The 27,101-nt window shown below is 35.3% G+C and overlaps 2 protein-coding genes and 1 long non-coding RNA gene across 3 annotated transcripts; 1 reads left to right on the plus strand and 2 right to left on the minus strand.

The window, feature by feature from the left end:
• The first annotated feature begins 485 nt into the window (after positions 1–485).
• LOC143469510 (uncharacterized) lies at positions 486–1,800 on the plus strand. Its single transcript, XR_013119130.1, has 4 exons — positions 486–694; positions 806–891; positions 1,132–1,213; positions 1,278–1,800. It is a non-coding gene; the product is annotated as an uncharacterized LOC143469510 (long non-coding RNA).
• A 797-nt stretch (positions 1,801–2,597) lies between these two features.
• LOC143469376 (IgGFc-binding protein-like) lies at positions 2,598–21,287 on the minus strand. Its single transcript, XM_076967052.1, has 51 exons — positions 21,084–21,287; positions 20,487–20,634; positions 20,184–20,362; positions 19,943–20,087; positions 19,584–19,738; positions 19,385–19,495; positions 17,934–18,102; positions 17,785–17,872; positions 17,406–17,598; positions 17,206–17,335; positions 16,815–17,032; positions 16,587–16,737; positions 16,205–16,461; positions 15,937–16,092; positions 15,617–15,786; positions 14,592–14,736; positions 14,329–14,489; positions 14,074–14,198; positions 13,791–13,945; positions 13,609–13,719; positions 12,645–12,813; positions 12,496–12,583; positions 12,116–12,308; positions 11,916–12,045; positions 11,568–11,785; positions 11,340–11,490; positions 10,944–11,200; positions 10,661–10,816; positions 10,218–10,387; positions 9,443–9,587; positions 9,172–9,332; positions 8,904–9,028; positions 8,678–8,829; positions 8,407–8,517; positions 8,157–8,328; positions 7,758–7,872; positions 7,509–7,647; positions 7,304–7,433; positions 6,816–7,012; positions 6,461–6,608; positions 5,973–6,232; positions 5,733–5,885; positions 5,471–5,640; positions 5,140–5,284; positions 4,892–5,055; positions 4,529–4,650; positions 4,311–4,447; positions 4,141–4,237; positions 3,884–3,980; positions 3,279–3,349; positions 2,598–3,197 (listed from the first exon to the last, which is right to left on the minus strand). The coding sequence occupies exons 2-51, from the start codon at positions 20,587–20,589 to the stop codon at positions 2,944–2,946; spliced, it is 7,719 nt and encodes a 2,572-aa protein (XP_076823167.1). The 5' UTR covers positions 20,590–20,634; positions 21,084–21,287; the 3' UTR covers positions 2,598–2,943.
• A 38-nt stretch (positions 21,288–21,325) lies between these two features.
• Positions 21,326–22,142, minus strand: LOC143469378 (tumor necrosis factor-inducible gene 6 protein-like). Its single transcript, XM_076967054.1, has 3 exons — positions 21,985–22,142; positions 21,678–21,853; positions 21,326–21,517 (listed from the first exon to the last, which is right to left on the minus strand). The coding sequence occupies exons 1-3, from the start codon at positions 22,037–22,039 to the stop codon at positions 21,341–21,343; spliced, it is 408 nt and encodes a 135-aa protein (XP_076823169.1). The 5' UTR covers positions 22,040–22,142; the 3' UTR covers positions 21,326–21,340.
• Between the last annotated feature and the right edge of the window lie 4,959 nt (positions 22,143–27,101).

Below are 27,101 nucleotides of genomic sequence, written 5' to 3' on the forward strand. Positions count from 1 at the left end.
TTATTGCGTTATTGATTTATTTGTCTATGGGCTTCCTCCTTTAAGCTGACCTTCCCTCTGTCCTTTGCTAACACGCTTCCTTCATTCGACTACGAGATCTCGTCCAGCGAGGTTGTTAACAAAGATTCTGTCGCATACCACCATTAACATAGGTAGGTTTAGCTGAAGCTAGGGATGTTTCCGAAAGACGCAGCTGTTGGGAATATCCCTAATGCTGTAACATCCCGAAATTAATTTTCTTATCGCAAAATATTTTACTGCTTTTTCTAAATATGTTTCGGTCTCTCAAAATATATTTCGGAGGGGTTTGGGTCTTGGTTCCTTTTCATTATGGTCAGGTTTTAGTTATTAGGATCAATTGTGGTAAGTAATAGGAAAATGAGTAAGATAATGTACAGTAGTACAGTATAGGCTTCCCGGTGTAGTACACCTGGGCCACAAGCATAAACCGCTCTTTGATGATAATTTTTGTATTTCAGATTGAATTTAGGCTACTTTGACCATAGTTGCTCAAAGGAAAATCCAAAGTATACCATTTGTTTTCCATGGTTGTAATATGTGCAGTTGTGAACGAATGTATACATTACCTATGATATGAAGCTTAGGTAACGTCTAACAGTCAAATTGTATTTACAAGCCTGCCAGCCGGCCGCCGCAATGTCAAATGCTGAAGCATTTTATTTGCATTGAAAAGGTAGGCTATAGCCTATACACTGCTACACATTGAACAACATAAATTGATAAGCAGTATATAGTGGATATTAGCCTAATATCAAAGTGATTATTTCATCGTGTCCATATGCAGGCCGGACTGTAGGGTACGGCAGTTTTCACCGAGATCTCGGGTGTGCAATGCGACTCATGGCTCAAGGCTGCTTAGCGTCTGTGCAGGTAAGGTGAGACCCTATAGTCCTATACGATGGAAATCGAGAAAAATATTGAGTGTGCTGTTGCCATAGTCCGGTATGTAGGTAACGCAGTCTGTTGCTAAAAGTGTGGTTGTTAGCACTATTTCACCAAAGCTATTTTTCATAGTTTTTTGTTAACCTAACTGCTACAAATGTAATGCTACAATATAGTAAATCAAGTTGTCAATTAAACCGTTCATGAAGTAGATTTTTTTGTTTCTAGAACACCAGGCTGAAACAGATTGCTTTGTCGACGTGACTTTTAATGATGTTCCAAAGATATTAGAAGACTTAAAACACGAAAGGTTTGTTTATCTCTAAGCAAATTTTAGCATTTAAAAGTGTCATACATGCACCATACTTTTTAAGGAGTAAATATGAAGAAAAAGCATTGCTCACAGATGAACAAAAAAACTCAGAAAACTTCAATTAGCTTCACGACATCCAAACATTATTGTCAGAGTCTTGTTTCCGGACACAGTTACCCTACAAGCAAAACAGCTGTGCTTACCCAACTTTATAGTTTAAATGTAAGTTTGCCAATAGGTTCAGTGTGGTATAAAACTAAGCAAGTGCAATATTCAGTTACAGCAGGGGTGGGCAAACTACGGCCCGCCGGCACTTGCAGAAACTACTACTCATCACTTATTGTTTTAATTAAACAGGTTACATGACAAAGTATTATTCCCTTTACGAGTGTGTTTTTCTCTTCACTTTCAGTGCGTAAACACACACACGTCAGTCGCGCATGTATTGCAACATGCTCTCAGCAACTAGCCGTACACTTCTCACGCATTGTTTGATTCAATTGTGTGATCATAAAATACAAATACGGTAGCGGCTACCGTAGGCCTTTGTGATGATGATTGCATAGCTTTAAACGTAACTGAGTGTGAAATTCAAAAATTGTGTTTAATATGAATATGCGTTTATTTACACTTCGGGTAAATTTTCCTACTTTGTAATGAGAGTGTGCGGCTCCCCGGCTGCAACATTTTTTCAAATGTGGCCCTCAGTACAAAAAGTTTGCCCACCCCTGAGTTACAGGCTATTTCTTAACACAGTTTTTGGTTATATAGCTTAATTTCACTTTGATCTGTATTTAAAAGGTGCCTACTTCAGGAATTATTTTGTTTATTGGAGAGTAAATTCATACAATTTTATCACGAGTCGAGTTTCTGTGCCGGCATTATACTTATGAAAGGCAAATAATTAATAAATTTGTTGTTTTAATTTACTTAAATCCTTTCTAATTAAACCTACATTTTTTTTCTCAAACTATTTTATAATGATTTTACTGATACATCTGAAAATAAGATAACTCTTAACCTTGAACACGTGCTATAAAACGGCCAAATGCACTGAGCGAACAAAGAGTTAGTAGCGTCAAAAAATTAACGGGCCTTATATGCTGCAGGTAACTGATAAATGTATTTGTTTTCTTCTTCAAGTTTTCAGTTTATTAACTCATGTCACGAAATTGATGAATCGTGGACAAACTGGCATCTCCGTTCCTTATTGTTCGCTTCAGTTTTCATCTCAAAATACCTTTAATTTAATCACTGATGATTAGAACTTGCTATGATTATGGACTCTATCTCGACAGTGTACATAATTCATAGCATACACAAATTCTGCTTTTGCAGTGCAAAGTTAAAACGGTGAAATTGACAACAAAGACCAATTGAATGCATGCAAGCATAACTTTATTTGTTTTGCGAAGTCACTTAAACAGGATGCTGAATAATGCTTTCGTTAAAATTCAATATGCACCAAAACATGAATTACAACTGTATTGCAATGTTTTATACGATTGTTAGTAACTTATTACAACAAATGGAGTTGGTGTATATGACACTATTAAATATTATTTGCAAACGATTGCTATATGGTATTTCAAAGCCAAATGTATCCAGTCTCACGGTAACTGTTGCATTTTTTATTTTTAAAGTGGGAGATGTAAAGCAAGAGCAATAATAAACAGGTTTAGCCGTTGTTGATCAGGTTATTTGCTTATTCGCTTTGACAGAAATTCTCATCTACCGTAGCGGATCTTCATTTCAACGAACTTCAGAGAATAATTAACACGCCACGGAAGCCAATCTACACCTCCTTCGTTTTTATGGGCACCTCGAAGATATTTCCCATTCAGGTTGCTGGCACCGGCGTAACATGCTTTGTACCACCACCCGCCGTTATAACGATCACTGCAGTGAGTATTTTTAGCGATGTCATTTTTTCTGTCAATGGTGGAAAACTTCATTCCAGATAGAGGGCCCATGCCGTTACCTAAATTGTACAACAAGGTTACTATTATTGCGGATATCTTGCAGGACAAGAAGAAAACTGCAGTTTCAGTTACAAACGCACCCGCATCTCCATCGGCGTAGCCGCTCACCATAAGTTGATAGTCGGTATCAGCCGAACCAACAGTGAACATTCTGTTGAAAAATTTACTCCAAATTAAATATATGCAGAAGTGGGCAGTCGGTACTTGGCAAAAATGTACCGACGGTTCCGGATTTGGTACTATTTTAAAAAAGTAGTTCGGTACTTCGTGTGTAAAAAATGCTGCTGCAAATGCAATGTTTGCCGCTGTTATGCCCCCGGTATAGGTTAATCCAGGTCAAAACATATGCGATGTTAATTTTGCTTGTCATTTCTACATTAAACAAGATCAACAGGTGCTAAAATTAGCATTTTAACTAACATGTATTCTTGAACACATACTTGTTAAAATTTTGAAATTATCACGTGAAAAGTACCGAGTACCGGGACCGACTGAAATTGTTTGAAAAAAAGTAATTCGATACAGAGATTCGGTACTTTTTTTTCAAAAGTACCGACGGTACCCAGTATCGATATTGAAAAAGTACCGCGGTACTGCCCACCTATGAATATATGTGAGTTTATAAATGAAGATCCGAAAATGAGCACTAACACAATGAATTTTCATTAATTACATAACATATTACTCGTATTTTGCAAATCGCTTGTTGTTTTCAAAATCTTCAAGATCCACTCTAAGTTCGGTCACAAAGTCTCCAAACAATCGGTTTAATTTGTCCAATCCTAATAAAAATGTTGCAATCATTTTCCTGACGTTAGTTGTTGAAATATTTACTTTGATGCAATTTCTAGAAATTCATTGCTGTTTGTAATCGTTTCAGTGCATTGTATATGGCTAGCTACGTCTTTCTAAGTAAATCAATTTATGATTTTCAAGTATTACCTAACCAAAATTCTCCTTCAAGCTGACCGAATCCCTCGACGTAAGCTTGCCAGTTACGTCTAAAGTCCACTGACCCATCCATTCTTCTTTGGAAAACCTTTAAACAGAAACAGTTATTTCCAGCAAGTACAAATGTACCAAAACTCACGAGTATACTGAAAATAAGTTACCATCCATCCACCACCGTCAGTTTCCATGTCACAGTAAATCCGCAATCCTTCAGGAATACCGACGGGGAAGATCGGGTATACTCCACTCTCTGTGTAACCAGCCGCAAGGATATCTTGGCAAGACTTCGCTGGGTCTTCTATAATACAGTTTTCACTCCTTCGTTTATCTTCTTGTGATGTAATATTGAATAACTGCGCACAATTAGGTTAGTTCTCACCTTGTGCTAGATAAGCGCCGTCTATCAAAGCACGACATTCAGACTTTCGAATGCATTTATTGCTTTCCTTGATGTATCCGTAATCACAAACGCATCCTTCCACGGTTCCATCAGTGTCACAACTATTTCAAACAGCAATTGATTGAAAATAACTGCCTATTCTTTAGTTGGGTCTAGTGTACAAGAGCACAACCACGGAATGCTTTTGTATACTTGACTCCAGCTACTCAAATTGTGACGTCATCTGGTTGTGCACTAGTATACTAGACCCCTTTAATTCGTTGATAAAATCAAGTCGAAAAACTTCACAAAATTATAGTAGATATCAGGCCAGCAAAGCTTCAAACTTTCAACGAGTATTACGTTGCGGTTGCGAAAGGATTTGCGCACGAGTCTGGACATAGAGTTGCGCATCCATCGTAATGACTGTTTTCGGGACAGCTTGGTTCGGCAATGCCCATGTCCATTCGCCAGTTACATAAGCGGACTCCATTTTGTTGACATTGCGTGACATAACCTTCTAAGGCCTGAAACGTCAAAGGTATAATTTACATTGTATGAACGCTTGGGTGACACCAATGCAATAAAATCTCTCATTCTATTAGACTTGCCTCTCGCAATGTATCACTACTGCCATCGGTGGCACATACGTCAAACACACAAGTACGAGCGAAAGCATCTGGATCCACAACGTCATGGCAATCTTTGAAGGGTCCATCAGGGTTAGTTATTGCGCCACAACTGTCATGTCTTTCACTATTACAAGTTGAACATAGTTATTTTTATTTCCTACTTAATGCGAACTATATAGGTAAATATCTAAAAATTTGACCATGATAACCTTGCCTTGACACCTTAAGTTTTGTTTGATATTATTTCAATAAGCCAATCCACACGTATGGTGAAAAACGTTCTGCTATCAGAGATAACATCATTGCTTACTATATTGCTGTGTCTTTATCTGAGCAAATAAAAAGCGCAGGCGTTGCAGTACCACAGCTTCCAACTACGTAACTCTCAGCCACCTGATTGTAATCTGTCACAACTTCACCGGTTTTCGTCTCAAGGTCGTTAGCGGGGTTGTCGTCATAATTACCCAACAAACCGCGCACCTGAACCGACACATGTAAGTGATGAAAAATAGCACAAACGTTTCACGTGTAATCAAACACCTTTGAAATATTTTGAATATAATTAAAAGTACCTTGGTTCTATATACACTTGATATTTTGACAGTCGCGGTATTGCCATCGAACACAACTTGCAGCCCGTAAGTGGTTTTCAAAATCGTAGAGAACCCAGATTTATGTATGGTTAGAGTCGGCGAAGTGTACGCTATGGTAGGTTTACCGTTCACCTGTGAGAAAAGCAATTCAATGTTTAAGCGCTTTAAGTTTAAGAGTGATTTAGTGATTTTTGTCAATCTCTTTTATGTTTCACTCACCGAAAATTGTGGGCCTTTATCCATTCTCACTTCCAGCATGTCGTTTTGCAATCTCACGGTGACATATTTCAGATAAGACACATGAGTGTGTCCGTGTCTATGTTCGTTTTGGGCTTCAATTACGAACCATCGTTTGTCTGACTGCTCTAATCGATGCGTCTCTACCAATGTGTAGGTGCAAATTCCCATAAAATCATACCAACGGTTTCCATCAAATGTCTTGTAATGTGGGTCGCCCGATGCCACGCCTTCTGCTTCGCCTATAAGCAGACAATCTTACTATTTACATTGCATGATTCTTTAGTTTGTGTCAATGTTGTCTTAATAAATTACATCAATGCAATTTATGAACATGCTTCAAATACACAAAAAGATAAACATTGATATTCCGAAAAATAAAATCTTAAGATTTTAAACTACCGGATATACTTGATAAATGATACTGATATATGCATAGCAACCAGTGAGACTTGATAAACCGGATTTACCTCCAGGGATGCAAGCGATGTGACCGGCATTGTTTTCAGCACATACTTCTCCAGGCTCGCATTGTGACGCCATGCAGGTAAATTCTCCTCCAGGTTGACAAGTACAGAGCGCCTGGCAAGTTTCATCCGTGAAATAAGATTCTCCAGTCTAAAACAACACGACAACGAGTGTTACATTTCCATTTACAATACATCACCGCGACAATCGAAACTGTCCAACTAATATCCGCAATTATTTATAAGTTACAATTTATTCCCACCTGACATCATTTTTCATTTATTAGACAGTAATATTTTCAAACCAAGATTAAAATCAAACAATTTCCTACGATATGAACTCAACCATATGAGTTACCTTGTAATAAAAGAGCTCTCGCATGCAACCGCATTCTGATTCGGGAATACAATCTTCACCAGAGAGTATGAATCCATCATCGCAAACACATCCCTCTTCACAACGATCATCACATGTAGTGATGTCAGCATTGCCGCATCGCGCAGGACAACGTGATCCACACATCTCGTAATGTGATTTGGACGGGCAGGTAACAGCTATACAGTGAAAAGCGTTTACAAAATGTTATTGCTATAACAAATCTGGGAATTCTTCTTGACATGGCATGAAATCAGAAAGTAAGAAAACAAATCTCGCTCAAACCGGTCTTAATTCTCCAATCGCAAATCATAGCTCAAACATTTTTCTCATGTTAGATATATTTTTTGCTCAAATCACAAATTTCGCTCACATTAAAGAACGAGAAACACGCAATTATGAAACTATGCGTATGGGGCCCAAATCGCTACACATGGCATGAAATCAGACAGTAAGAAAACAAAACTCACTCAAACCGGTCTCATTTCTCCAGTTGCAAATTGAGACTCCTTCGTCTTGGCAAGCTTTGGCATAGGCTTTCAAATTTTGCTCCAGAGCGTCGTAATGGTCGCCAAAAGCACAAGCGTCGAATACGCAATCCTTTAAAGATAATGTATGTTGCGTTACATTTCAGTCCGGCTAATATCGCATTATATTCATGTTGCAATTATTTACCGAGTAAAATCCTTCGGGATTGACAAAGCTTTGACATTCTTTGAAGCATCCATCGGGATCGGTCATGATTGAGCAATGGGCTTCAAACTCGTCTTTGTTGGGACAATCAGCAGGTGTTGGTGGAATCGGTGCTCGACATCTGTAATGAAGCAACCGTCACTATTTCGAAAACTTTCGTTACTTTGTTTATTTCATAAAATTATAGAGCAATATAAAGATTTAGTTATGTTACAATAAATGCCCTCTTACTCTGGGCTGGTATCAGTCGCATATTGAAGGGCGAATTCATTCGGTGAAAGGATTTCATTGCTTGATAAATCTTTGCAGTCATCGTCGGGAGAGCCGTTTAAGTCGCCACACAAACCTAGTGTAAACAGGTGTCTTGCACTGTGAGGTATTACAAACTCCAAAAGTGAAGAAAACAAAAGTAAACACTAAAGGGCAATCTTGTAAATCAAGTTTGAAGTAATACAGTCTAAGAAAATATAAACCTAAATTTAATCTCTACATAAAAGAAAAAAAAAAACTTGTAAGTTACAAACAGAAAAATAAAACTGATAAAATAAACTCAATTGACAGCAACCAATTAAAAACACTTGAAAATGCCCGAAAAAATGAAGCAATTAAATTAAGGAGTAAGACACCAACCTTTTACGTTTTCGGCGTATGATTTTGGAAGGGTTACTTTAAAGTAATGGTCTCCGTCATATTCTACTTGAAGACCAAAGGTGGTTTTAAGAACAATTAAGCTTGGAGTTAAAGTAACGCTCACACCCGCTTTGGCGTTGACATAGTCTTTGTTGATCAATTTTCCGCCAATCTAAAGATATGAATTTGTTATACGTAAACTCTTTTCAGTTTCAGTTGTTTTTCGTTTATGATCACGTTAAATTCTCACCTTAATTTGTCTTCCTTTAAGAAGTTCAATTGTTGGCAGGCCCATAATGTTAATGATCATTTTCTTGAGGAACGAAACATGTTTCTTACCACCGCGATGTTCATTTTCAACCTTGTGCAAAGTAAATTTCGACATATTAAGATAGGCTACATATTATAAAATTTACTTTGAAACTATTTCTCTGATCAAATCATACAACTAAAATCTATCTATCTTTGTTCTGTTGTGAGATTTATCCTATGCCGTATATTATTTTGGTATTGGTTCTCACTTCTATTTCGAATATGTTCAAAGATGAATTGGCACTTTGAACTAACACATAGGAACAAATTCCTTGGAAGTCGTATCGCTTGCCATCAAACGTAGTGTAATGTGGATCACCTCTTCCAGTGCAATGGTTTAATTCTGGAAGACTTGCAGGTCCTTCGTAAAGATTAACGTTGTTGGTGTGAGACGTTAATGCAATGATAATTATTAAAGACAGCAAAAAAACGTACCTTCGCTTACGTAGTTACCGTCACCATCTATTTTTCCACATTCTGATGTTGGAATGCATTTCTTGCCATCTCTTATGTATCCAATGTCGCAAACACAATCTTCGACTGGGAAGAATACATCACAACTGCAGAAAAAATAAATATATTTTGCTCATTTGTCCTCGTCCAAAGATTATTACAGTATTATAAAAACTCTTAAACTACTGACAGAATAGCCTACTTTCAGGTAGCTATAATTAATATGTTTCAAAGACATGGTGATGCTTACTCAGATGAAGCGAACGGCGATGCACAAGTGTTGGGGCAACCTGTTGCACATCCTTCGTATTTGCTATGGGGCGGACATTCCATTGCAAAACCAGTTTCCATTCTCCAGTTGCACAGTTTTACACCTCGTCTTTGACATTCCGATGCATAACTCGTAACAATCTTTCAAAATTGATGCCAACATCAGCAAGATTAAATGTTTCAGGCAACGTTTGTATACATTAAACTGCATACAGTATATAGCAAGCTTTTATTGGGTAACTGCACCATACCTCTTTCAAAATGTTTGGATCACCATTATTTGCGCACAAGTCGATGGCGCATTTTTCAGCAAAGCTTGTGGTATCAATAAGGCTATGACACTCAGCAAATGCGCCATCAGCTTTAGTTAGCATTCCGCAATATTCTTCAGCTGCCCTAATGATCAAATAAGCAAATGAGTAGCTAAAGTTTTGAAAAACTTTCTAAAATATCTAAAATGTTTGAACACGAAAAGCATAGATTTTGCAAGTTTCAAAAAAATCTTGGTATTTATTGAGCAAGATATAAAGCATGCCAAGTGCTTCATGTAGAATTTTATAGATAACATATAATAATAACACAAAATACTGTATAGTATTTCAATATTTTAACATTATACACATTAATCGCAAAATGGGTATGCAGCAGAATAGCGATATAACAAAAGCGCGTTCACATTCCTTGGATCGGTAAAGAATTTGGGCAAAGCAAATTGTTCGACTCTTTCTTATTTTGCTATTGTGTATAATTGTATTTGTTAGGACAATAATGTATCACTGGGAAATATCAGTATCTTGAGTGACACTTGATTTATAAATGCAATGACAATATCCTTCGTTTAATTTTTCCAGTAAATATTCAACTCGAATTTATTTCTTAATGTTTATTGATCTTTTTGTATGTACTGGGCGTGCATCAGTTGCACATTATGCTCAAAAATAAGATTTTTTTATTTTTGAACAGATGGTGAACGATACAGATGTGAAGATTAAAACTAAGTTTTTGATAAGAGTCTAAACAAGTTACCATTTTGCCTCATCTTCAGGTGAACAAGTAAATGACGGAGTGTCTGTGTTGGCACAATCTCCGACTTGGTAACTGCTGGCCATTTCATTATAATCAGCAGCAATCTCTCCGTTCTTTTTTATTAATTCATTTGACGCGTCACCATTAAAATCTCCAAACAGTCCTCTTACCTAAACGAATAACGTGAGCTTGTAGTTATAACCTTTTTGTAAATCATCAAACAAATTTGTAATTAAAAAATGTTTTGTACTTTTGGTTTCAAAAAGTCTAGAAAGTGAAGTTATAAATCATATGAGAAGTTTGTAACTGGACGAGGTTTTCTGCACCTTGTTTCAAAAATAGCACTAATAAACTATAAATAATTTTTTTAAAACTATTACAGCATATTTATTAATATTTAACAAAAAAGAATACCACAAAACAATAACAAAAAACTTTTTTACTTTGTTTCGATAAGTGCAAGGCAGTCGTACACGAGCTGTGTAAACGCCATCAAAAGTGACATGGACGCCATGTTTGGTCTTAAGTATGATGTTGGTGCCTGATGGACTCACAGTTACATCGGGACTTATGTACTCTTGAACAACTTTGCCGTTAATCTGAAGGTTAGAAAAAAAATTCTATGAAACAAAATTTGCAGAGACAATACTGGATTATGATCACAGTCAACGTTTAAATACAGATTTAAAATATTATAAATCGATTCATTGCTGAATGTATACTCACTTTAATAACACCATTCTTCTCCATTTGAATGGTCAACTTTCCCAATTTAACTGTAAGATCTCGAACATAAGAAACCACATCATTGCCATGGCGACGTTCATTGCGAGAGATGACGTGGATCCACTTAGAATTATCTCTGTCAATTTTGTGAGTTTCGACCAAAGTGTAAGAGCACACGCCATAGAAATCCAACCATCCAGCACCGTCAAAAGTTAAATAATGGGGATCTCCCCAAGCCGTGCCAATTTCCTCTCCACCTGCAAAAAAATCAAAATGCCTGAACTGACTTGGTTCGTTCGTTCTGACTGTAATCTGAACTTAAGTACTCACAATTACGATAAGTAAACATTTCTTATTCGTCTAATCAGCCCTAATGCCAACCACAGTGTTTCTTACCAGGTACGTCATAAGACGGGAGGACGCAAAGACCTTGTTCTGCATCACATTCTTCACATTCCTCACAAGGTGAGTTTGCACATGTTATTGCTGTGTCTTTACAAGTGCATTTATTTGTGCAAGTATCGTCAGTGTAAAACGCCTGCCCATTCTAGTTTTAACAAGTCAGTGTAAAAAAGTTAAAACGGAAACATTAATTTTATTAAAAACGCTAAACTCATCAAATACCTTGTAGAAACTAATTTCTTTTTCCGTTTCCACAAGGCATCCGCATTCGCTAAGTGGAACACATTCTTCATCAGAGAGAATGAACCCATCATTGCACAAGCATCCTTCAACGAAGCCAGTTTCATTGCAAGTTATTTGAGTTTTGTCAGGATTAACGCAGGTTTCAGGACACATCGGAGTCCTCAACTCGTAATGAGAGTTTGCAGGGCAAAGAAGAGCTGTATGCCGACCATAAGATAAACTTACATAAGATATACCATAACATATATTACTTACAACTAAACCCGCATGAGTATATGCAAACATAGTATGTGTCTACTGTCTATAATTTCAAGTAAACCTATTTACGTGTTTCAGTCATTTCTCTCCAGTTGCAGACATCATGGCCTTCTCGTTGGCAAGCAGTAGCATATGCAGCTACATTTTGCTCCAATGAGTCCCGAATTTCATCAAAGGCGCAGGCATCATAAACACAATCCTACAAAGAGTACAAATTTGTAGCCACAGTCATCAAAAAGTGATATCGGTGCGTTTCAAAAAATGCAAACCTCAAAGTAGGGGGTTGGGTCCAATGTACAACTTTCAAAACATTTGTTATCATCTTTTAATATGGAGCAAAGTTCAGCAAACTCAGTTTGTTTAGCCGGTGGACACACTGGAGGCTCTTCAGTTGGTTCTTTACAGAGACATCTTATCTTCGGAGGAGGTCCTTCGGTTGGCATATTAAGTTCTGGACAGCTTCTGAATACATCGACCAAAGCAATTGCAAAATATTAGACAATATTATGATTAACAGTAACAAAAAGTTATAAGGGAACTAAATCCACAAAGATTCAAAATTTAGGTTTTTGGCAAAAAAGTCTATAATTGAGAACGGAAATTTCCCAAAAGCATTTTAAGGTCAAAATTAACAGTGTTTATTGTTTACCCTGGTTTCGTGTCCGTTTGAAATGGATTAGCAAACTGATTAGGTTCTTCTATTACTTCTGGTTTTCCGTCAAAGTTTCCACATAAACCTGCGCAAGCAACAATCAATAAGACTACCTACGTCATAATGCCATAACTTGAAAAACTTACCATCCACCAAAGAGGAGAATTTCTTCGGAAGAGTGATCTTAAGGAAGGCATCCCTATACCTAAACGTCAACCCGAATGTTGATTTGAAAAGAATGTCTCTTCCACTCTTGTACATCACCACACTTTTATCGAACAAGTGGCTTCCCAAGTTGTAGGGCTTTTTGCCAACCTATATTAAACAGTATTACCTGCGTCAGTTTCGGCACGTTACAGTAAATCTGCATAAAGCTGATTACAGTTACTTGTTCATTTGTTATTCTTATTTTATTAAAATTAATGTTTTCTGAATGTTTTAGATTGATATTATCCTTGACACATATATTTACCACTTTCATTCACAATACTTGCAATGTTTCTGTTGTTGAAATATGGCCATTCAGTTATGACCCGTATTAGAGGTACTAATCAACATGATCTATGTAGGTTAGTGCTATTTTTCTTTGAGTGATCATGGCCAAGTAAAACCATTTGTCTAATGGTAGAATTTTTTTAGAAATGTCGGTGCATTTTTTAAGCGAAACATGTACCAAATTCTAGTATTACTAACCAAAGTCATACTGATCAAGAATCAAATGTCGCGCCAGTAACTAATGATAGTTCTGTCATGTTCACAAAACCAGGTAACACCAATTTATCACTTTTGACGTGATGAAAACTTGTCGCACTTACAGCAAGTAATGTTATTTTCTCTGCACCTCGAGAGGTCAATTTTGTAAAAGTCCGTTTTTTTAAAGATTGTGGTTTTGTGAAGAAATTTTTATAAGCAACCTAATTAAATCCGCGAAAAATGTGGCATATAAGCCCACGGGTCGGCGCTGAGCCGTTTTCAATCAATGTTTTAGACACATATTAAACAACACGAAATATTTACTTGAATGACTGGCTTTAGAAAAATTCACGAGAGTTAGTTATTTCTTGATTATGGTGTTGAATATTTAATATATATATATTCCAAAATACTTACAGTAATTTTCTTTCCTGAATTCAGTACAATTGGTGGATTGTTTCCGATTCTTACAACAACTTCTTCCAAGTAAGAAACTGAGGTTCTGCCGTGACGATATCCATTTATTCCCTTAACACATTTTAAGTTAGACAGAAGTGGATTTGAACAAAGAAGTATTTTTAAGATTTCACTGCACTCACTTCGATGACAAACTTGGGACAATCGTCAGTCTCCGGAGAGTCTACAAGCGTATATGAACATTCTCCCATGAAGTCGTATCGCTTACCATCGAAGGTTGTATAGTGAGGATCCCCGCTTATTCTGCAGTGAGCTTTTTCGGGTACCATCAATTCCTCTAAATTGTGATTTTTAAAAAGAGCGTTTTAAGATTTATTTTTTAAAGAAACGTGGTATTTAAGAAACTGGTAAAAATGCTACATAAGTAAGTTAATACAATTACTTGAGTTAGCTTAAAAACTGTACCTTTGTTTATGTAGTTACCATCACCATCTACTGTTCCACATTCTGATGTTGGAATACATTTCTTGCCATCTCTCATGTATCCAATCTCGCAAACACAATCTTCGACCGGGAAGAATACATCGCAACTACAGAAAATAACATATTTTGCTCATTTGTCCTCGTCCAAAAATTATTATTTCATTAACTTCCAAACTAATCAAAAAATACCTTCGGGTAGCTATAATCTAAGTATTTCAAAGACATTGTGATACTTACTCAGATGAAGCAAACGGCGATGCACAAGTGTTGGGGCAACCTGTTGCACATCCTTCGTATTTGCTATGGAGCGGACATTCCATTGCAAAACCAGTTTCCATTCTCCAGTTGCACAGTTTTACACCTCGTCTTTGACATTCCGATGCATAACTCATGATTATCTTGAAAAGTTACGTTAATGTTGATAAGAATAAATCATTTACGCGGTTTGTTGCGTAGTCCAACCACATAGAAAACAAATACATTTGGTAATTTTACGACACCTCTTTCAAAATGTTTGGATCGCCATTATTTGCGCACAAGTCGATGGCGCATTTTTCAGCAAAGCTTGTGGTATCAATAAGGCTATGACACTCAGCAAACGCGCCATCAGCTTTAGTCAGCATTCCGCAATATTCTTCAGCTGCCCTAATAATCAAAAGAGCATATAAGCAGCCTTTAATAATAAAAGAACAAGATCTCCAAAAATATCTAAAAGATTTGAACATGAAAGACATTGATTCAGCAGCTGTATGAGTTCAAAAAGGATATTTGGTATCTTTTGTGAAATTCATGGAAAATGCCAAATAGTTTTATACAAAACGTTAAATAATACATTCGTGTTCACCACAAAAATCTGTTCGCTTATTGCTTAAATTTTCCTTTTCTAAAATTTTCATTTTATGTTAAGTAATGCAGCAGTTTCCAATTGGAGGTATACTAGCATCTTCAGAAGAAAAAAAGTTATAAGATCTGTAACTCTTTCCCTGAAACCAATTTCTAATGATTAACAGCTCATCATGTACTGGACATTTTTCTGAAGATTGTAAATCCGATAAAAATCTTTAATATACATGCAATGCTTGTAATGGAAGTTGTAAGGTTGAGAGAAAATTTGTCATTTTTTAGTAAACTTCATTTTGCTGGAAATCCACTTCGGGAGAGTGGAAGCTCAGGTTACTAAACGATACGCCATGCAATGAAGGCGATAGAAGCCAATAAATTGAACTCGTTCTAAATCTGTTTAACAAATACAACTTCTTCCATCAATTTGTATGAATTACTGCATAAAGTACTGTAGCACTAATTTTTATGAGTATTTGGGATGATATCTGATTCATATAAAATTATTCATGACAATATGATTCCTCGTTTAATTACTCCAATAAACAGTTGTGACTTACTAATTAATGTTTATTAACTTTAGTGTTGAGTCTATACAACATAAAGATTACAATTTTTATATTTTCACAAACGCAAGTAACCAGAACTACGGGTCACTCTGGTGTTAAGTATTATTAGCAGTTACCATTTTGCCTCATCTTCAGGTGAACAAGAAAATGACGGAGTGTCTGTGTTGGCACAATCTCCGACTTGGTAACTGCTGGCCATTTCATTATAATCAGCAGCGATCTCTCCGTTCTTTTTTATTAATTCATTTGTTGCGTCACCGTCGAAATTTCCAAACAGTCCTCTTATCTACAACAAAAAGATTCTGTAAACATGATATCATGATATGAATATACACCATCAAACAAAATATAGATTTCAAAAATGAATATTTTAAAACTGAAAAATGCTGGTAAATAATGATATACGACGCAGCAAAACAACAAACAATTGTCTTACTTTGTTTCGATAAGTGCAAGGCAGTCGTACACGAGCTGTGTAAACGCCATCAAAAGTGACATGGACGCCGTGTTTCGTTTTGAGTATAATGTAGGTGCCTGATGGACTCACAGTTACATCGGGACTTATGTACCCTTGAACAACTTTGCCGTTTACCTGAAGGTTAGAAAAAAAACTTTTACATGGGAGTGTAATTACAAGCAACTTTAAGCAAAGCATTATAGGTATACAAGATATTCCAAATTGATTCATATCTTAATGTACTCACTTTAATAACGCCATTCTTCTCCAATTGAATGGTCAACTTTCCCAATTTAACTGTAAGATCTCGAACATAAGAAACCACATCATTGCCATGGCGACGTTCGTTGCGAGAGATGACGTGGATCCACTTAGAATTATCTCTGTCAATTTTGTGAGTTTCGACCAAAGTGTAAGAGCACACGCCGTAGAAATCCAACCATCCAGCACCGTCAAAAGTTAAATAATGGGGATCTCCCCAAGCCGTGCCAATTTCTTCTCCACCTGCAAAAATGTAGATGATCTGGTTTGCTTTGTTCATATACACTTAATCGAAACTAAATTTAACAAGTTATTGAGTATATTAAATTTGTTTCATTGCGTTATTATTACCAGTTATTTTTCCTTACCAGGTACGTCATAAGACGGGAGGACGCAAAGACCTTGTTCTGCGTCACATTCTTCACATTCCTCACAAGGTGAGTTTGCACATGTTATTGCTGTGTCTTTACAAGTGCATTTATTTGTGCAAGTATCGTCAGTGTAAAACGTCTGCCCATTCTAGTTTTAACAAGTCAATGTAAAAAAGTTAAAACGGAAACATTAATTTTATTAAAAACGCTAAACTCATCAGATACCTTGTAGTAACTAATTTCTTTTTCCGTTTCCACAAGGCATCCGCATTCGCTAAGTGGAACACATTCTTCATCAGAGAGAATGAACCCATCATTGCACAAGCATCCTTCAACGAAGCCAGTTTCATTGCAAGTTATTTCAGGCTTGTCAGGATTAATGCAGGTTTCAGGACACATTGGAGTTCTCAACTCGTAATGAGAATTTGCAGGGCAAAGAAGAGCTGTATGCCGACCATAAGATATACTTTCATATCAATGTCATATTACCCATGAAGCTTTACAATGAACTTAGAACATGGTGAAATGAAGTAGGCCTAGTGACAACTAAACCCACATGAGTATCAACAACGTTTGCCTATAACATATGCCTATAGTTTCAAGTAAACCTATTTACGTGTTTCAGTCATTTCTCTCCAGTTGCAGACATCATGACCTTCTCGTTGGCAAGCAGTAGCATATGCAGCTACATTTTGCTCCAATGAGTCCCGAATTTCATCAAAGGCGCAAGCATCATAAACACAATCCTACAAAGAGTACGATTTTGTAGCCACAGTCATCAAAAAGCGATATCGGTGCGTTTCAAAAAATACAAACCTCAAAGTAGGGAGTTGGGTCCAATGTACAACTTTCAAAACATTTGTTGTCATCTTTTAATATGGAGCAAAGTTCAGCAAACTCAGTTTGTTTAGCTGGTGGACACACTGGAGGCTCTTCAGTTGGTTCCTTACAGAGACATTGTATCTTCGGAGGAGGTCCATCAGTTGGCATTTCAAGTTCTGGACAGCTTCTGAATATACCGACCAAAGCAATTACAAAATATCAGACGATATTATGCGATATATTAACTTAAAGTTATAAGCACACCAAATAGGTAAAAGATAGAAATTTTGAAATTTAAATTCTAAGCCAGGAAGTCTCAGTAAGAATGGAGCAAAGTACTTTAAGGTCAAAATTAAAAATGTTTCGTGTTTACCCTGGTTTCGTGTCCGTTTGAAATGGATTAGCAAACTGATTAGGTCCTTCTATTACTTCTGGTTTTCCGTCGAAGTTTCCACATAAACCTGTGCAAATAACAATCAATAAGACTATCTGCGTCATTATGCCATAACTTGAAAAACTTACCATCCACCAAAGTAGAGAATTTCTTCGGAAGAGTGATCTTAAGGAAGGCATCCCTGTATCTAAACGTCAACCCGAATGTTGATTTGAAAAGAATGTCTCTTCCACTCTTGTACATCACCACACTTTTATCGAACAAGTGGCTTCCCAAATTGTAGGGCTTTTTGCCAACCTATATTAAACAATGTTAACTGCGTCAGTTTTCACATGTAAAAAAATCGTCATGAAGCTAATTACAGTTACTTATTCGCTTGCTATTATTCTTTTATTACAATTAAGATTTTCTGATTATTATAGATTAACTTTAATCCTGCCATTTTTTTATTTTCTATTAGGAAATTCTTTCTTTTTTGTTTTGTAATCACCATAACTTTGACATACGGCCCGATAAATCTATGATTTGGAAAATGGCATAAAAACCACATGGTTCTTTTACATCGCTTGCACTGAAATACTTTAAATGATTTAACCGTAGGTTTAAAATATTAAATTTTCTTAAAAAACGTTTTAATGCACCCTATAATAGAGACTAAGTGCTGTTTTTGTTACGTGATTTTTAGTTTTGTGGTGTCTTTTAACTAAATTGATTAAATCTGATTGTTTTATTTGTATCGTCTTTAACAAACTAATGCAATGTTTTCACTAAATATGTTTTATCATATTCACTGTGCAATGTTGATATTTTAAACAACAACGATTAAAAAAAAATTCTGTAGGTTTGAATTCGTTTTAAGATTGTTCACTTTATCTTGAGACTATAATGTGAAGTTTTACCAATCTTCATTCACAATAGTTGCAACGTTGGTATTATAGATACGTCGCCATCTGTTAGAACCCTTAAGTTCTTCGGCTACTGACGCTTACAAGTAAAAAGAAAAGGTTTTGTGAAAATGAGAAGTAAGAAGGATTATTGTGGAAATTTGAACGAACGTTTCACAAACCAAGTATAACATAATATAAACCAATGTTAATCACGTAACAAATGTCGCGCCAGTCTATGGTGTGTATTATTTTTGTCAAAGCTCTTTTGGATACACTTATACCGAAAACCACAGACTTGTTTAAGCAGATCTGTTATGTTTGCGAAAACTGGCAATAACGATAAATACCAGTTTCTTTAGGCTGGAAACTTTCCAGAAATACTGTAATTCATGTGATTATCTTTGTTTTGTGGGATGCAATCTTTGTAAACCTGACGTGCTTAAAAATGTGGTTTTGTGAAGAGTTTAATATAACCAACTTAATTAAGTCCGCAAAAACCGTACCATCATACTGTATACCAGCACACCGGCCGGTGTCGTGTCGTTTTTAAACACACATAATCTTATGCACACTAAAGCAGCATGAATGCTTTTTCCTTGGACAACAGATCTTAGAGAAATTTCACGGAATTGAAGGTCGATAAATTCACGATTATGGTGTTTGCTATTTAATATATATTCAAAAATACTTACAGTAATTTTCTTTCCTGAATTCAGTACAATTGGTGGATTGTTTCCGATTCTTACAACAACTTCTTCCAAGTAAGAAACCGTGGTTCTACCGTGACGATATCCATTCACTCCCTTAAAATATATTACACTGAAAAGAAGTGGTTTTGAACAGCAAACAAACAAACAACTAATCGTGTTTTTAAGATTTCACTGCACTCACTTCGATGACAAACTTGGGATAATCGTCTGTCTCATGAGAGTCTACAAGCGTATATGAACATTCTCCCATGAAGTCGTATCGCTTACCATCAAAGGTTGTATAGTGAGGATCCCCGCTTATCTTGCAGTGAGCTTTTTCTGGTACACTTACTGCCTCTAAATTGTGATTTTAAAGAAAATACGCTTTGAGAAGGTAGGTGTATTTAAAAAAAACAAATAATACTGTATATGATGATTAAGTTTATAAACTTATTACAAAGCCAGTTACCGATCAAAGAAAAAGATCGGTCGAAGAGCTTCTGTTGTTAAATACGGCACAAACTTATAAAATAGTGTTTATAACGTCTTTAGAATCTTTACCGATTTGCTTGTACTTGCAAAAGAAACCTTTGAGAGTTGTTGCAACATCCGTAAAGTATTTGATTGTCAGCAGGTTCCCCTTGGACGTGTACTTGTATCCAGTTTCGGTGTTCAAGGTGGCGACCGATTCGCCGTTGTCAATTATCTGAAAATATTAAATTTACCTGTATTTTCTTTTATCGATAAATTAGCCCGAAGTAAACTTTATAATTGACTTGAAAGTTTATATTCTTTTACTCACCTCAACATAATCGAATCCTGCTTCTGTTTCAACGTCCAGTGTGACTTCAACTTTATAACCATCCTGGGCTTGAATAACGTAATCACAGTCAAGTAAAGTGCCAGTTGAAAATGGATAACCAGGTGATGTAATGGTGTGATAACTGTCATCATTTATTGTGAACGTGCCTCCGCAAGTTGCTGACAAAAATGGAAACGATGAAACAAGAATAAAAAGTTAAACGCTAAAACGAAAACAAAGTTCACTTTAATCGATACAAATAAATATTATAATAAATATTATAATTTCATGTAGGCTTATTACCTTCTATACAAGACGCTTCAAAACCTCTAGCTCCTCCACGGCGATCGGTGTTGAAATGTACTGTCAATATATTGCCAGCAGAGGTATATGTGTTTTTTACCATAGTTGATTCGTGTATTAGTGCCAGCCGTTTTACATTTTCAAAAACCTGCAGAATAATCCGATACATTATGTGGTGATAAGCGCATATTTTTCTTCTCAGATAAAGTCTGTGGGTGTAAGCTGTTATGCTTTAATCATACTGTATTATAAAAAATGCATAAAACAGGTTTTATTTAAATTTTAACGAATAAATAAATAAACTTCTGTTATCATGCGGGTATTTCTTGAAGCTTTCAAAAAAGGTAACATTGGTTAAACCATTGACTTACGATTAACAACTTCTCAGATAAATATATCACAGCAGAAAAAAAAAATATTGATAACTAATTTTCATTATTTTTCTGTCATTACTTGTCATGTGACATGGCAATATGCTATTATTTGTAATCTGTACGCAGTTTGTCCATTCAGTAGCTCAAGGAAAAGCCAAATATGTACAAATTTCAATGTTCTTAGAAAACCGCCACTATAGAGTGCTAATGTTTGGGCAATTACCTCAATATAGTCGTTACTGCCGTGCAAAGCAATATCAGAAAACGTGATTTGGGCATGAGAACCTTCCGGTGCTTTTAATACCCACAAGCATCGTCTCCAGTTCAAGTAGATTCTTCCCGGAGGATAAGAACTGATGGTTTGTGGGGTTGCGCTAAGTGTTAACACTTCTCTACAGTCTCGGCTTCTTGCCCTACCATCTGTTAATAAAAATTTGTTTAAACTGGTATTTTCTAATAAATGATTAGTTATCTTATCCGTTAAGGTTTCGCATTTATACCAAAGTACTCACTTTTGGTGTAGCTTGCCCGGAAACCTTTGAAATTTCTCTGTGCGTCCGAATGAAATCTAACAACTATTTCTGAATTTCGAGACATATAAGGTACATTGACCAAAGCTTTTCCACTGTAGCGAAGAGTCTCTGAACCATCCTCTATCTGTAAGTATCATCATGAAATACGTTACACAACGAATGCAAGTAATAGCACAGATTAATCACAGTCTTACTTGAGAATATATACTGCATTTTAAATGTGTAAATATTGATGTATCATGTAATGAACGAGCTAAAAGCAATTTTCCCACAAAACGTCGCACCTCTACATAGTCGTGTATTTCTTCCGTCTCGAAATCTTCAAACTTTATAACTATTTGTGCATTTCGTCCAGTTCTTATTCTCCATTCGCAGTCGGTGTTATCTGTATAATTGTTTGGGTAGCCAGGAGAATTAAACCGACGTATACCAGTAGGGGCTACGAGATTTCCACCGCAATCTAAATAAAATGAAATGACGTTAATATGAATAGAAACTAAACTTTTCGAATACTAGTATATAAGTAATTTTTTTAAATAGTAGGCCAACGTACAGCGCTTAAACACAATTTTTAATTAACAGAACAGAAACCTTGTCCATAAGTTCCAAGCATCAAAGAAAACAAGATCAGTAGAACTCTCATCATGTAATTTGAGAAAAACCAACGTGCTTCCTTCTTCTTAAATCAGTGATCAAGATGCTCAGGAGAAGAATCCTGATTGGAAGTTTTGCGTGAAATCTTTTTTCTTTTATACCCAAATATTTTTTCTTATTAGTCATCCAACTTTTTTTACATTTTTACCTGTACTTTTCCTTTTTCGTTTTAAAACAAACGAAAGGTATATGGAAACCGGTTTGCTTGGGTTTTGTTGGGCAATGCAATGCTAAGTTTATAATACTGTTACTTAAATAGATTTATTTCGTCGCAGACTAACCAAACAAAAGCTATAGAAATTCAGGTAAATAATTAATCGTTACCGTCAAAGATTGCCGTCACTATCGGTTTCAAATGCATCTTTAGCATTTATAAAGTGTTCCATTTACTCCACCTTTAGGTATATAAAAATGGATTCAATGTCGTCATGTATTATATATGGCTTAAACTCAAATAGAAGTATTTTTGAGGTAAGTCAAGTTACAGTCTGCGTCAAACTAGTATTTTTTTCTAAAGCGCCATTAAAAAGGACACTTTTGACATAATTGAAATTTTAAACAACAAATCAAGCTTATGGATAAAGTAAATAAACCTTGTTTTAAAGTTTAAGTTACTTATCACATTCATGGGAAGAACGACGCATATAGAAAGAGTGATAACATGAGCTGGGCAATAGAAAACATATTCATTATCCGGACGTTTCCGTAGACACCACTGCTATTTATTATCGATATGATCAGAAACAATCAAATGGCAAAAGTTATAGATGTCAAGACAACCGTTTTTTCTTTCCAAACGTAGTACTTATAACTCTTGCCGTATAATTATTTCTCGATTAATAGTAATGTTGGCAGTATTAGCCGAAATTTCTGGATAATAACAAAGTATGCTTCCTATTGTTTTGTTTTTGTAATCGTTGTTTGTATTTTCTTGGAAGTCAACGTTAATTGTCAACGGAATTTGGAAAAATAAGGATGACTTGTGGACAAAGTGTTCTTACGTATTGTTGTTTATACGTTTTCGCTTGACAGCAGTGCCCTTTTCAATTTTACAACTGACTACTTAACAAACTAATTATTAAACAACTTTTAACAAATACAATCCTAGATTTACATCAGCATGTTGTTTCCCAACTGATTTTAGGGTCTTAAACAACTTGGATAAGACTTGGATATCTATTTTGGCGAATATAAAAGTGAGGAAAAAATATTGGTAAAAGAAAATTTTTATATATTGAAAAATCCGTATCAAATAGTATAGACCTTTGCAATTAAAATTTTGTTAATAAAAAATAAAACTTTTGCAAGCTAATACCCAACTACTGCTGTAAGCTGCTTGCTGTAAAGGGTGGTTAGTATAATTGACACACCTTAAAAAATATTTTAATTTTCTTAATTTTGACACGTTAACTACTCACAAACAAGATATTCTACGGCATTTGTCAGCGGTGATTTGCACAAACTTGGTATAAGTGGCTTTTTTAAATATTTTTTAATCAGATCAACTTGACAACCAAAGTGAAAAAATTTCGAATAAAGGTAAAGCGACAGAGATTTTGCTTTCTTGAATTGTTGGTTAAAGGCTGTACGGTGTACATGTTAAATTAACAAACAACTTAGTGAGTACTTTTCGTTAGTAAATATTTTTTATTACTGACACCCTATAAATGTTTTGATTTTTCGCATAAACATACACCAATGAATAGCATTTTGGAGCTGCTCATTTTTCCACATAACGGTTACAAACTTTATCGGATATAGCTAACAAAAACAAGTTTAAGTAGGTATGAATTTAGCAAATTAAACAATTTTAATTTAGCAAAGGAAGCCAATATTGCACAATTTTTCAGTTACATTATAATTATAAGTTAATGTCATAATGTGTCTGATTGCATGTCAAGTCCAGGCAAGTAGCTACTTAACGAGACTTTAGAAAGCTCTCAAAGCTTCTTTTTTTTGCATTTGCGGCTTACAAGACATTTCTATCTTCAACTGATCTACACCATTACAAGTGCAACTAACCAGAAAAACTCACATAGCCTCTTGTGTTGTAAAATAATTGCCACAGAGTTTGCGTTTAGGCAAAAATAATTTTAGTATAAAGCAGCAGTATAAAGAAAACAATTAACAATGATTGATATAATTTAGAACTTAGCACTCAGAGCCCAGTTGTAAGACAATGTTGTAAATCAATGTAATTGTAACATTAACAATATATGTTTTGAAACATCTCATACCATTTTAACTCCAGTTGAATAGCCGCTTAAAATTATACAGAATTAAATTTGAACGCTTAAAATTACGTTGCATGTTTCAATTATGTTTAGTTAAAATTTTTAGAATCTGGATTACGCAGATATAACTTCAGCCAATCAGGAATGAGAAATAAACACAATGTGTTTACAATAATCATTGACAAGAATTCTGGCGGAAATAATGTTTTGCAGAAAAAAAACTGCAGAAACGATTGATGCGTAAAAAGTGTTTTAACTGATCGTGTAGCCTATACTATGACGTTTGTTCTCAAAACATTTTGCAACTCCGCAATGACCCAACATTATAATTCTAACAAGGTCTAGTATCCAGACCAAACAACAACCTTTCTTTCAACTTTAGCAAGTACATACAGACGACTTGTTGACTAAACAAATAATAATCAGGGACAAGGTAGAAACCGCAAAATTTTGATTATATTGAATGATTAAGGTTTTGATCTTGTTATCTCAATTTGCCTCCAATAATTAATTTGCTTCATTTTCAGTTTGCCAATCGCGCATCTGCGAGTGATGGTTCATGAATAGATCCGGTGAGCCTTGTTTGTGCCAGGCAGTGCTATCTAACGACGTTACAGCATTGGTTTTTACGTTTGATTATAATTAGGTTTCACTAAAATAAAAACACTTCATTTACAGTGTATGTTAAGTACCGTATTACACAAAAGACAAATAATATGAATCACTCGCTTTTTTTTATAAAGTTTATCTCATTCGTTGTTACAATCACTACAGCAGATTAAAACTAATTTCAAAGAAAGCCGAAACACCGTAGGCGAAAACCGCGTTCCACCAACTGCTGTAAATTGCAGGCACAAATAAACCCAAAGACAATTTATGCAAGTGTAAATACATAAATAACACCACTTCCTTAGCACAGCTACAAGCTTTATAGGCACGATTTACTTAATTGCAATTCTGACCCTCTACAACCTGCAACAGTGATTCGACTTGCTTGCGCTTGTCATGTCATAAGTTGTAAAATGTTATTTTATGTCATGAATTGGTTAAAGTAGAGTTCTATATACACGTACGTGTCTTATTCAAACATCACGAATTTATTGAAAAAACATAATTTCATCGCATTTCCGCCTATGTACAATCAAATTTCCATATACCCCAACTTAAATATTCAACTTGCTGAAAGATTGCCATAATTTTCTTTCCCTGATTCAGTACAATTAGTGAATTGTCCTCGATTCTTGCAATAACTTTTTCCAAAAAAGAAACCTTGGTTCTGCCGCAATGAAATCCATTCACCCCATTTAAATCGAAGTAAAATAATTTGCCAAGGTCAGAAGCAGTGGAAACAAAATTCGACAGATATGCAGATACAAAATCATTCTACTATAATGGGGCTTTGGAAGGTGCTGATTTTCTTATACTATTTGATTATATTACAAGTGCTATTATTTTAGCGAGCAATCGGATTTTGGCAAGCAGTTAAAGACAAGGGTTCAAAAAGCTGATCTTAGCAGCATCATTCTAAATTTAGTGTGTTGCAAAGCGCACTTTACGAACATAGAATTTCTTACCATATTGTAAAAAAAATATTATCTCTTTAATTACGTTGTAAGTTTGTCATGATTATTATAAAAACTAAAGATCAGCCAGCAGCTTTTCACAAAAGCTTGTGCTCACTATGATAATTTTTTGCACCCATGAAATCCAGATTAAAATAAACATTGACATGGCGAAAAACGCAATGCCGGTATTAACCGTTCACAATTAATAAATCTGGATAAACGTCAAATACGATCGCTTAAATCTGACAAGATAAGTATTGTTGTCGCACACGAGTGTATATTATAATCAGAAATGACCAAAATGCTTGTAATTACACGTTTATCAAGTGCTGCCGGCTTTCGCTGTTTTGGATGCATTGTCTGCGGTTATTCGCACCGACTCGAACTTGTGGTTTATCTTTTAAATTTTCGTAAAAAATTAAAATCATGTCTTACACAACCAACTATAAATTAAACGATTTTGCAGATAATCAAATGCAAAAAAACAACTTGTTTAAGCAATTTCAGATTCAAAGCGTTCAAAATGTTTTAGATTAAATGTTGCATTTACAAACAAAAGTTTTGCTTCCGAGATATCAAATGCAATTGGTATCGCTATATAGTAAGACCATGATACACAATTCCTTAATTATGTTGTTACTCGCAAGAAAATTATGAGTTTTATAACTGTTTTTAAATTCATAAGCAAAGGTTCTTCAAGAACGTATGTATTAACCTATGTGACTTTCAAATTAGATAGAAATATGTTTAGCATGAAAAAGGAAACCTGCGAATAGTTCATCTCAGTTTAGAACTGATCGTTTCCATCGCCTTGACAAAAACTTAGTATCCAATTCGAATATGATAACTTTTAAAAGCCACACTCACAATAACTGCAATACTGTATTATAACTACAATATGCTGTATGTATGTAAATAACGCAAGTTTGATGATTGTTAAAAGCATATTAGTTGTACGTCAATTCACACTGTGTTATAGCCTAAGTCCTGCTTGTCATTGTTTCCTTCAACTTTCATTAGTTAAAAAATAAAATAAAAAAAATGGGACAAATAAAAGCAACCCAAAGGAATCATGAACAATGGTACGCAAAAGCAGACTCTTAAACCGAGGTGTTCATGCTGTAGTAAGAAATTAAAAACCGTAGCAAAAGAAAGTAAGACTAGAACCAACCATTCATATCTATAGCAAACAGTAAGAAAAATACTTGAACTTATACTGGTGTATTTTATAAAATTATTCCGGCTATTTTTAACT

Source organism: Clavelina lepadiformis, chromosome 8 (genome assembly GCF_947623445.1).
Source record: "Clavelina lepadiformis chromosome 8, kaClaLepa1.1, whole genome shotgun sequence".
NCBI classification, from domain to species: domain Eukaryota; kingdom Metazoa; phylum Chordata; class Ascidiacea; order Aplousobranchia; family Clavelinidae; genus Clavelina; species Clavelina lepadiformis.

What these genes read in the sequence shown, in the direction of transcription:
- LOC143469376 (XM_076967052.1), bottom strand. Translation starts at nt 20,589, where the DNA reads ATGGTAAAAAACACATATACCTCTGCTGGCAATATATTGACAGTACAT. An exon ending in ATCCAAACATTTTGAAAGAG is followed by an intron (nt 14,490 to 14,591) that starts GTGTCGTAAAAT and finishes TAACTTTTCAAG; the next exon opens with ATAATCATGAGTTATGCATC. An exon ending in TCGCCGTTCGCTTCATCTGA is followed by an intron (nt 9,029 to 9,171) that starts GTAAGCATCACC and finishes TTTTTTCTGCAG; the next exon opens with TTGTGATGTATTCTTCCCAG.
- LOC143469378 (XM_076967054.1), bottom strand. Translation starts at nt 22,039, where the DNA reads ATGATGAGAGTTCTACTGATCTTGTTTTCTTTGATGCTTGGAACTTAT. An exon ending in GCTTGGAACTTATGGACAAG is followed by an intron (nt 21,854 to 21,984) that starts GTTTCTGTTCTG and finishes CATTTTATTTAG; the next exon opens with ATTGCGGTGGAAATCTCGTA. An exon ending in AAATACACGACTATGTAGAG is followed by an intron (nt 21,518 to 21,677) that starts GTGCGACGTTTT and finishes TGATACTTACAG; the next exon opens with ATAGAGGATGGTTCAGAGAC.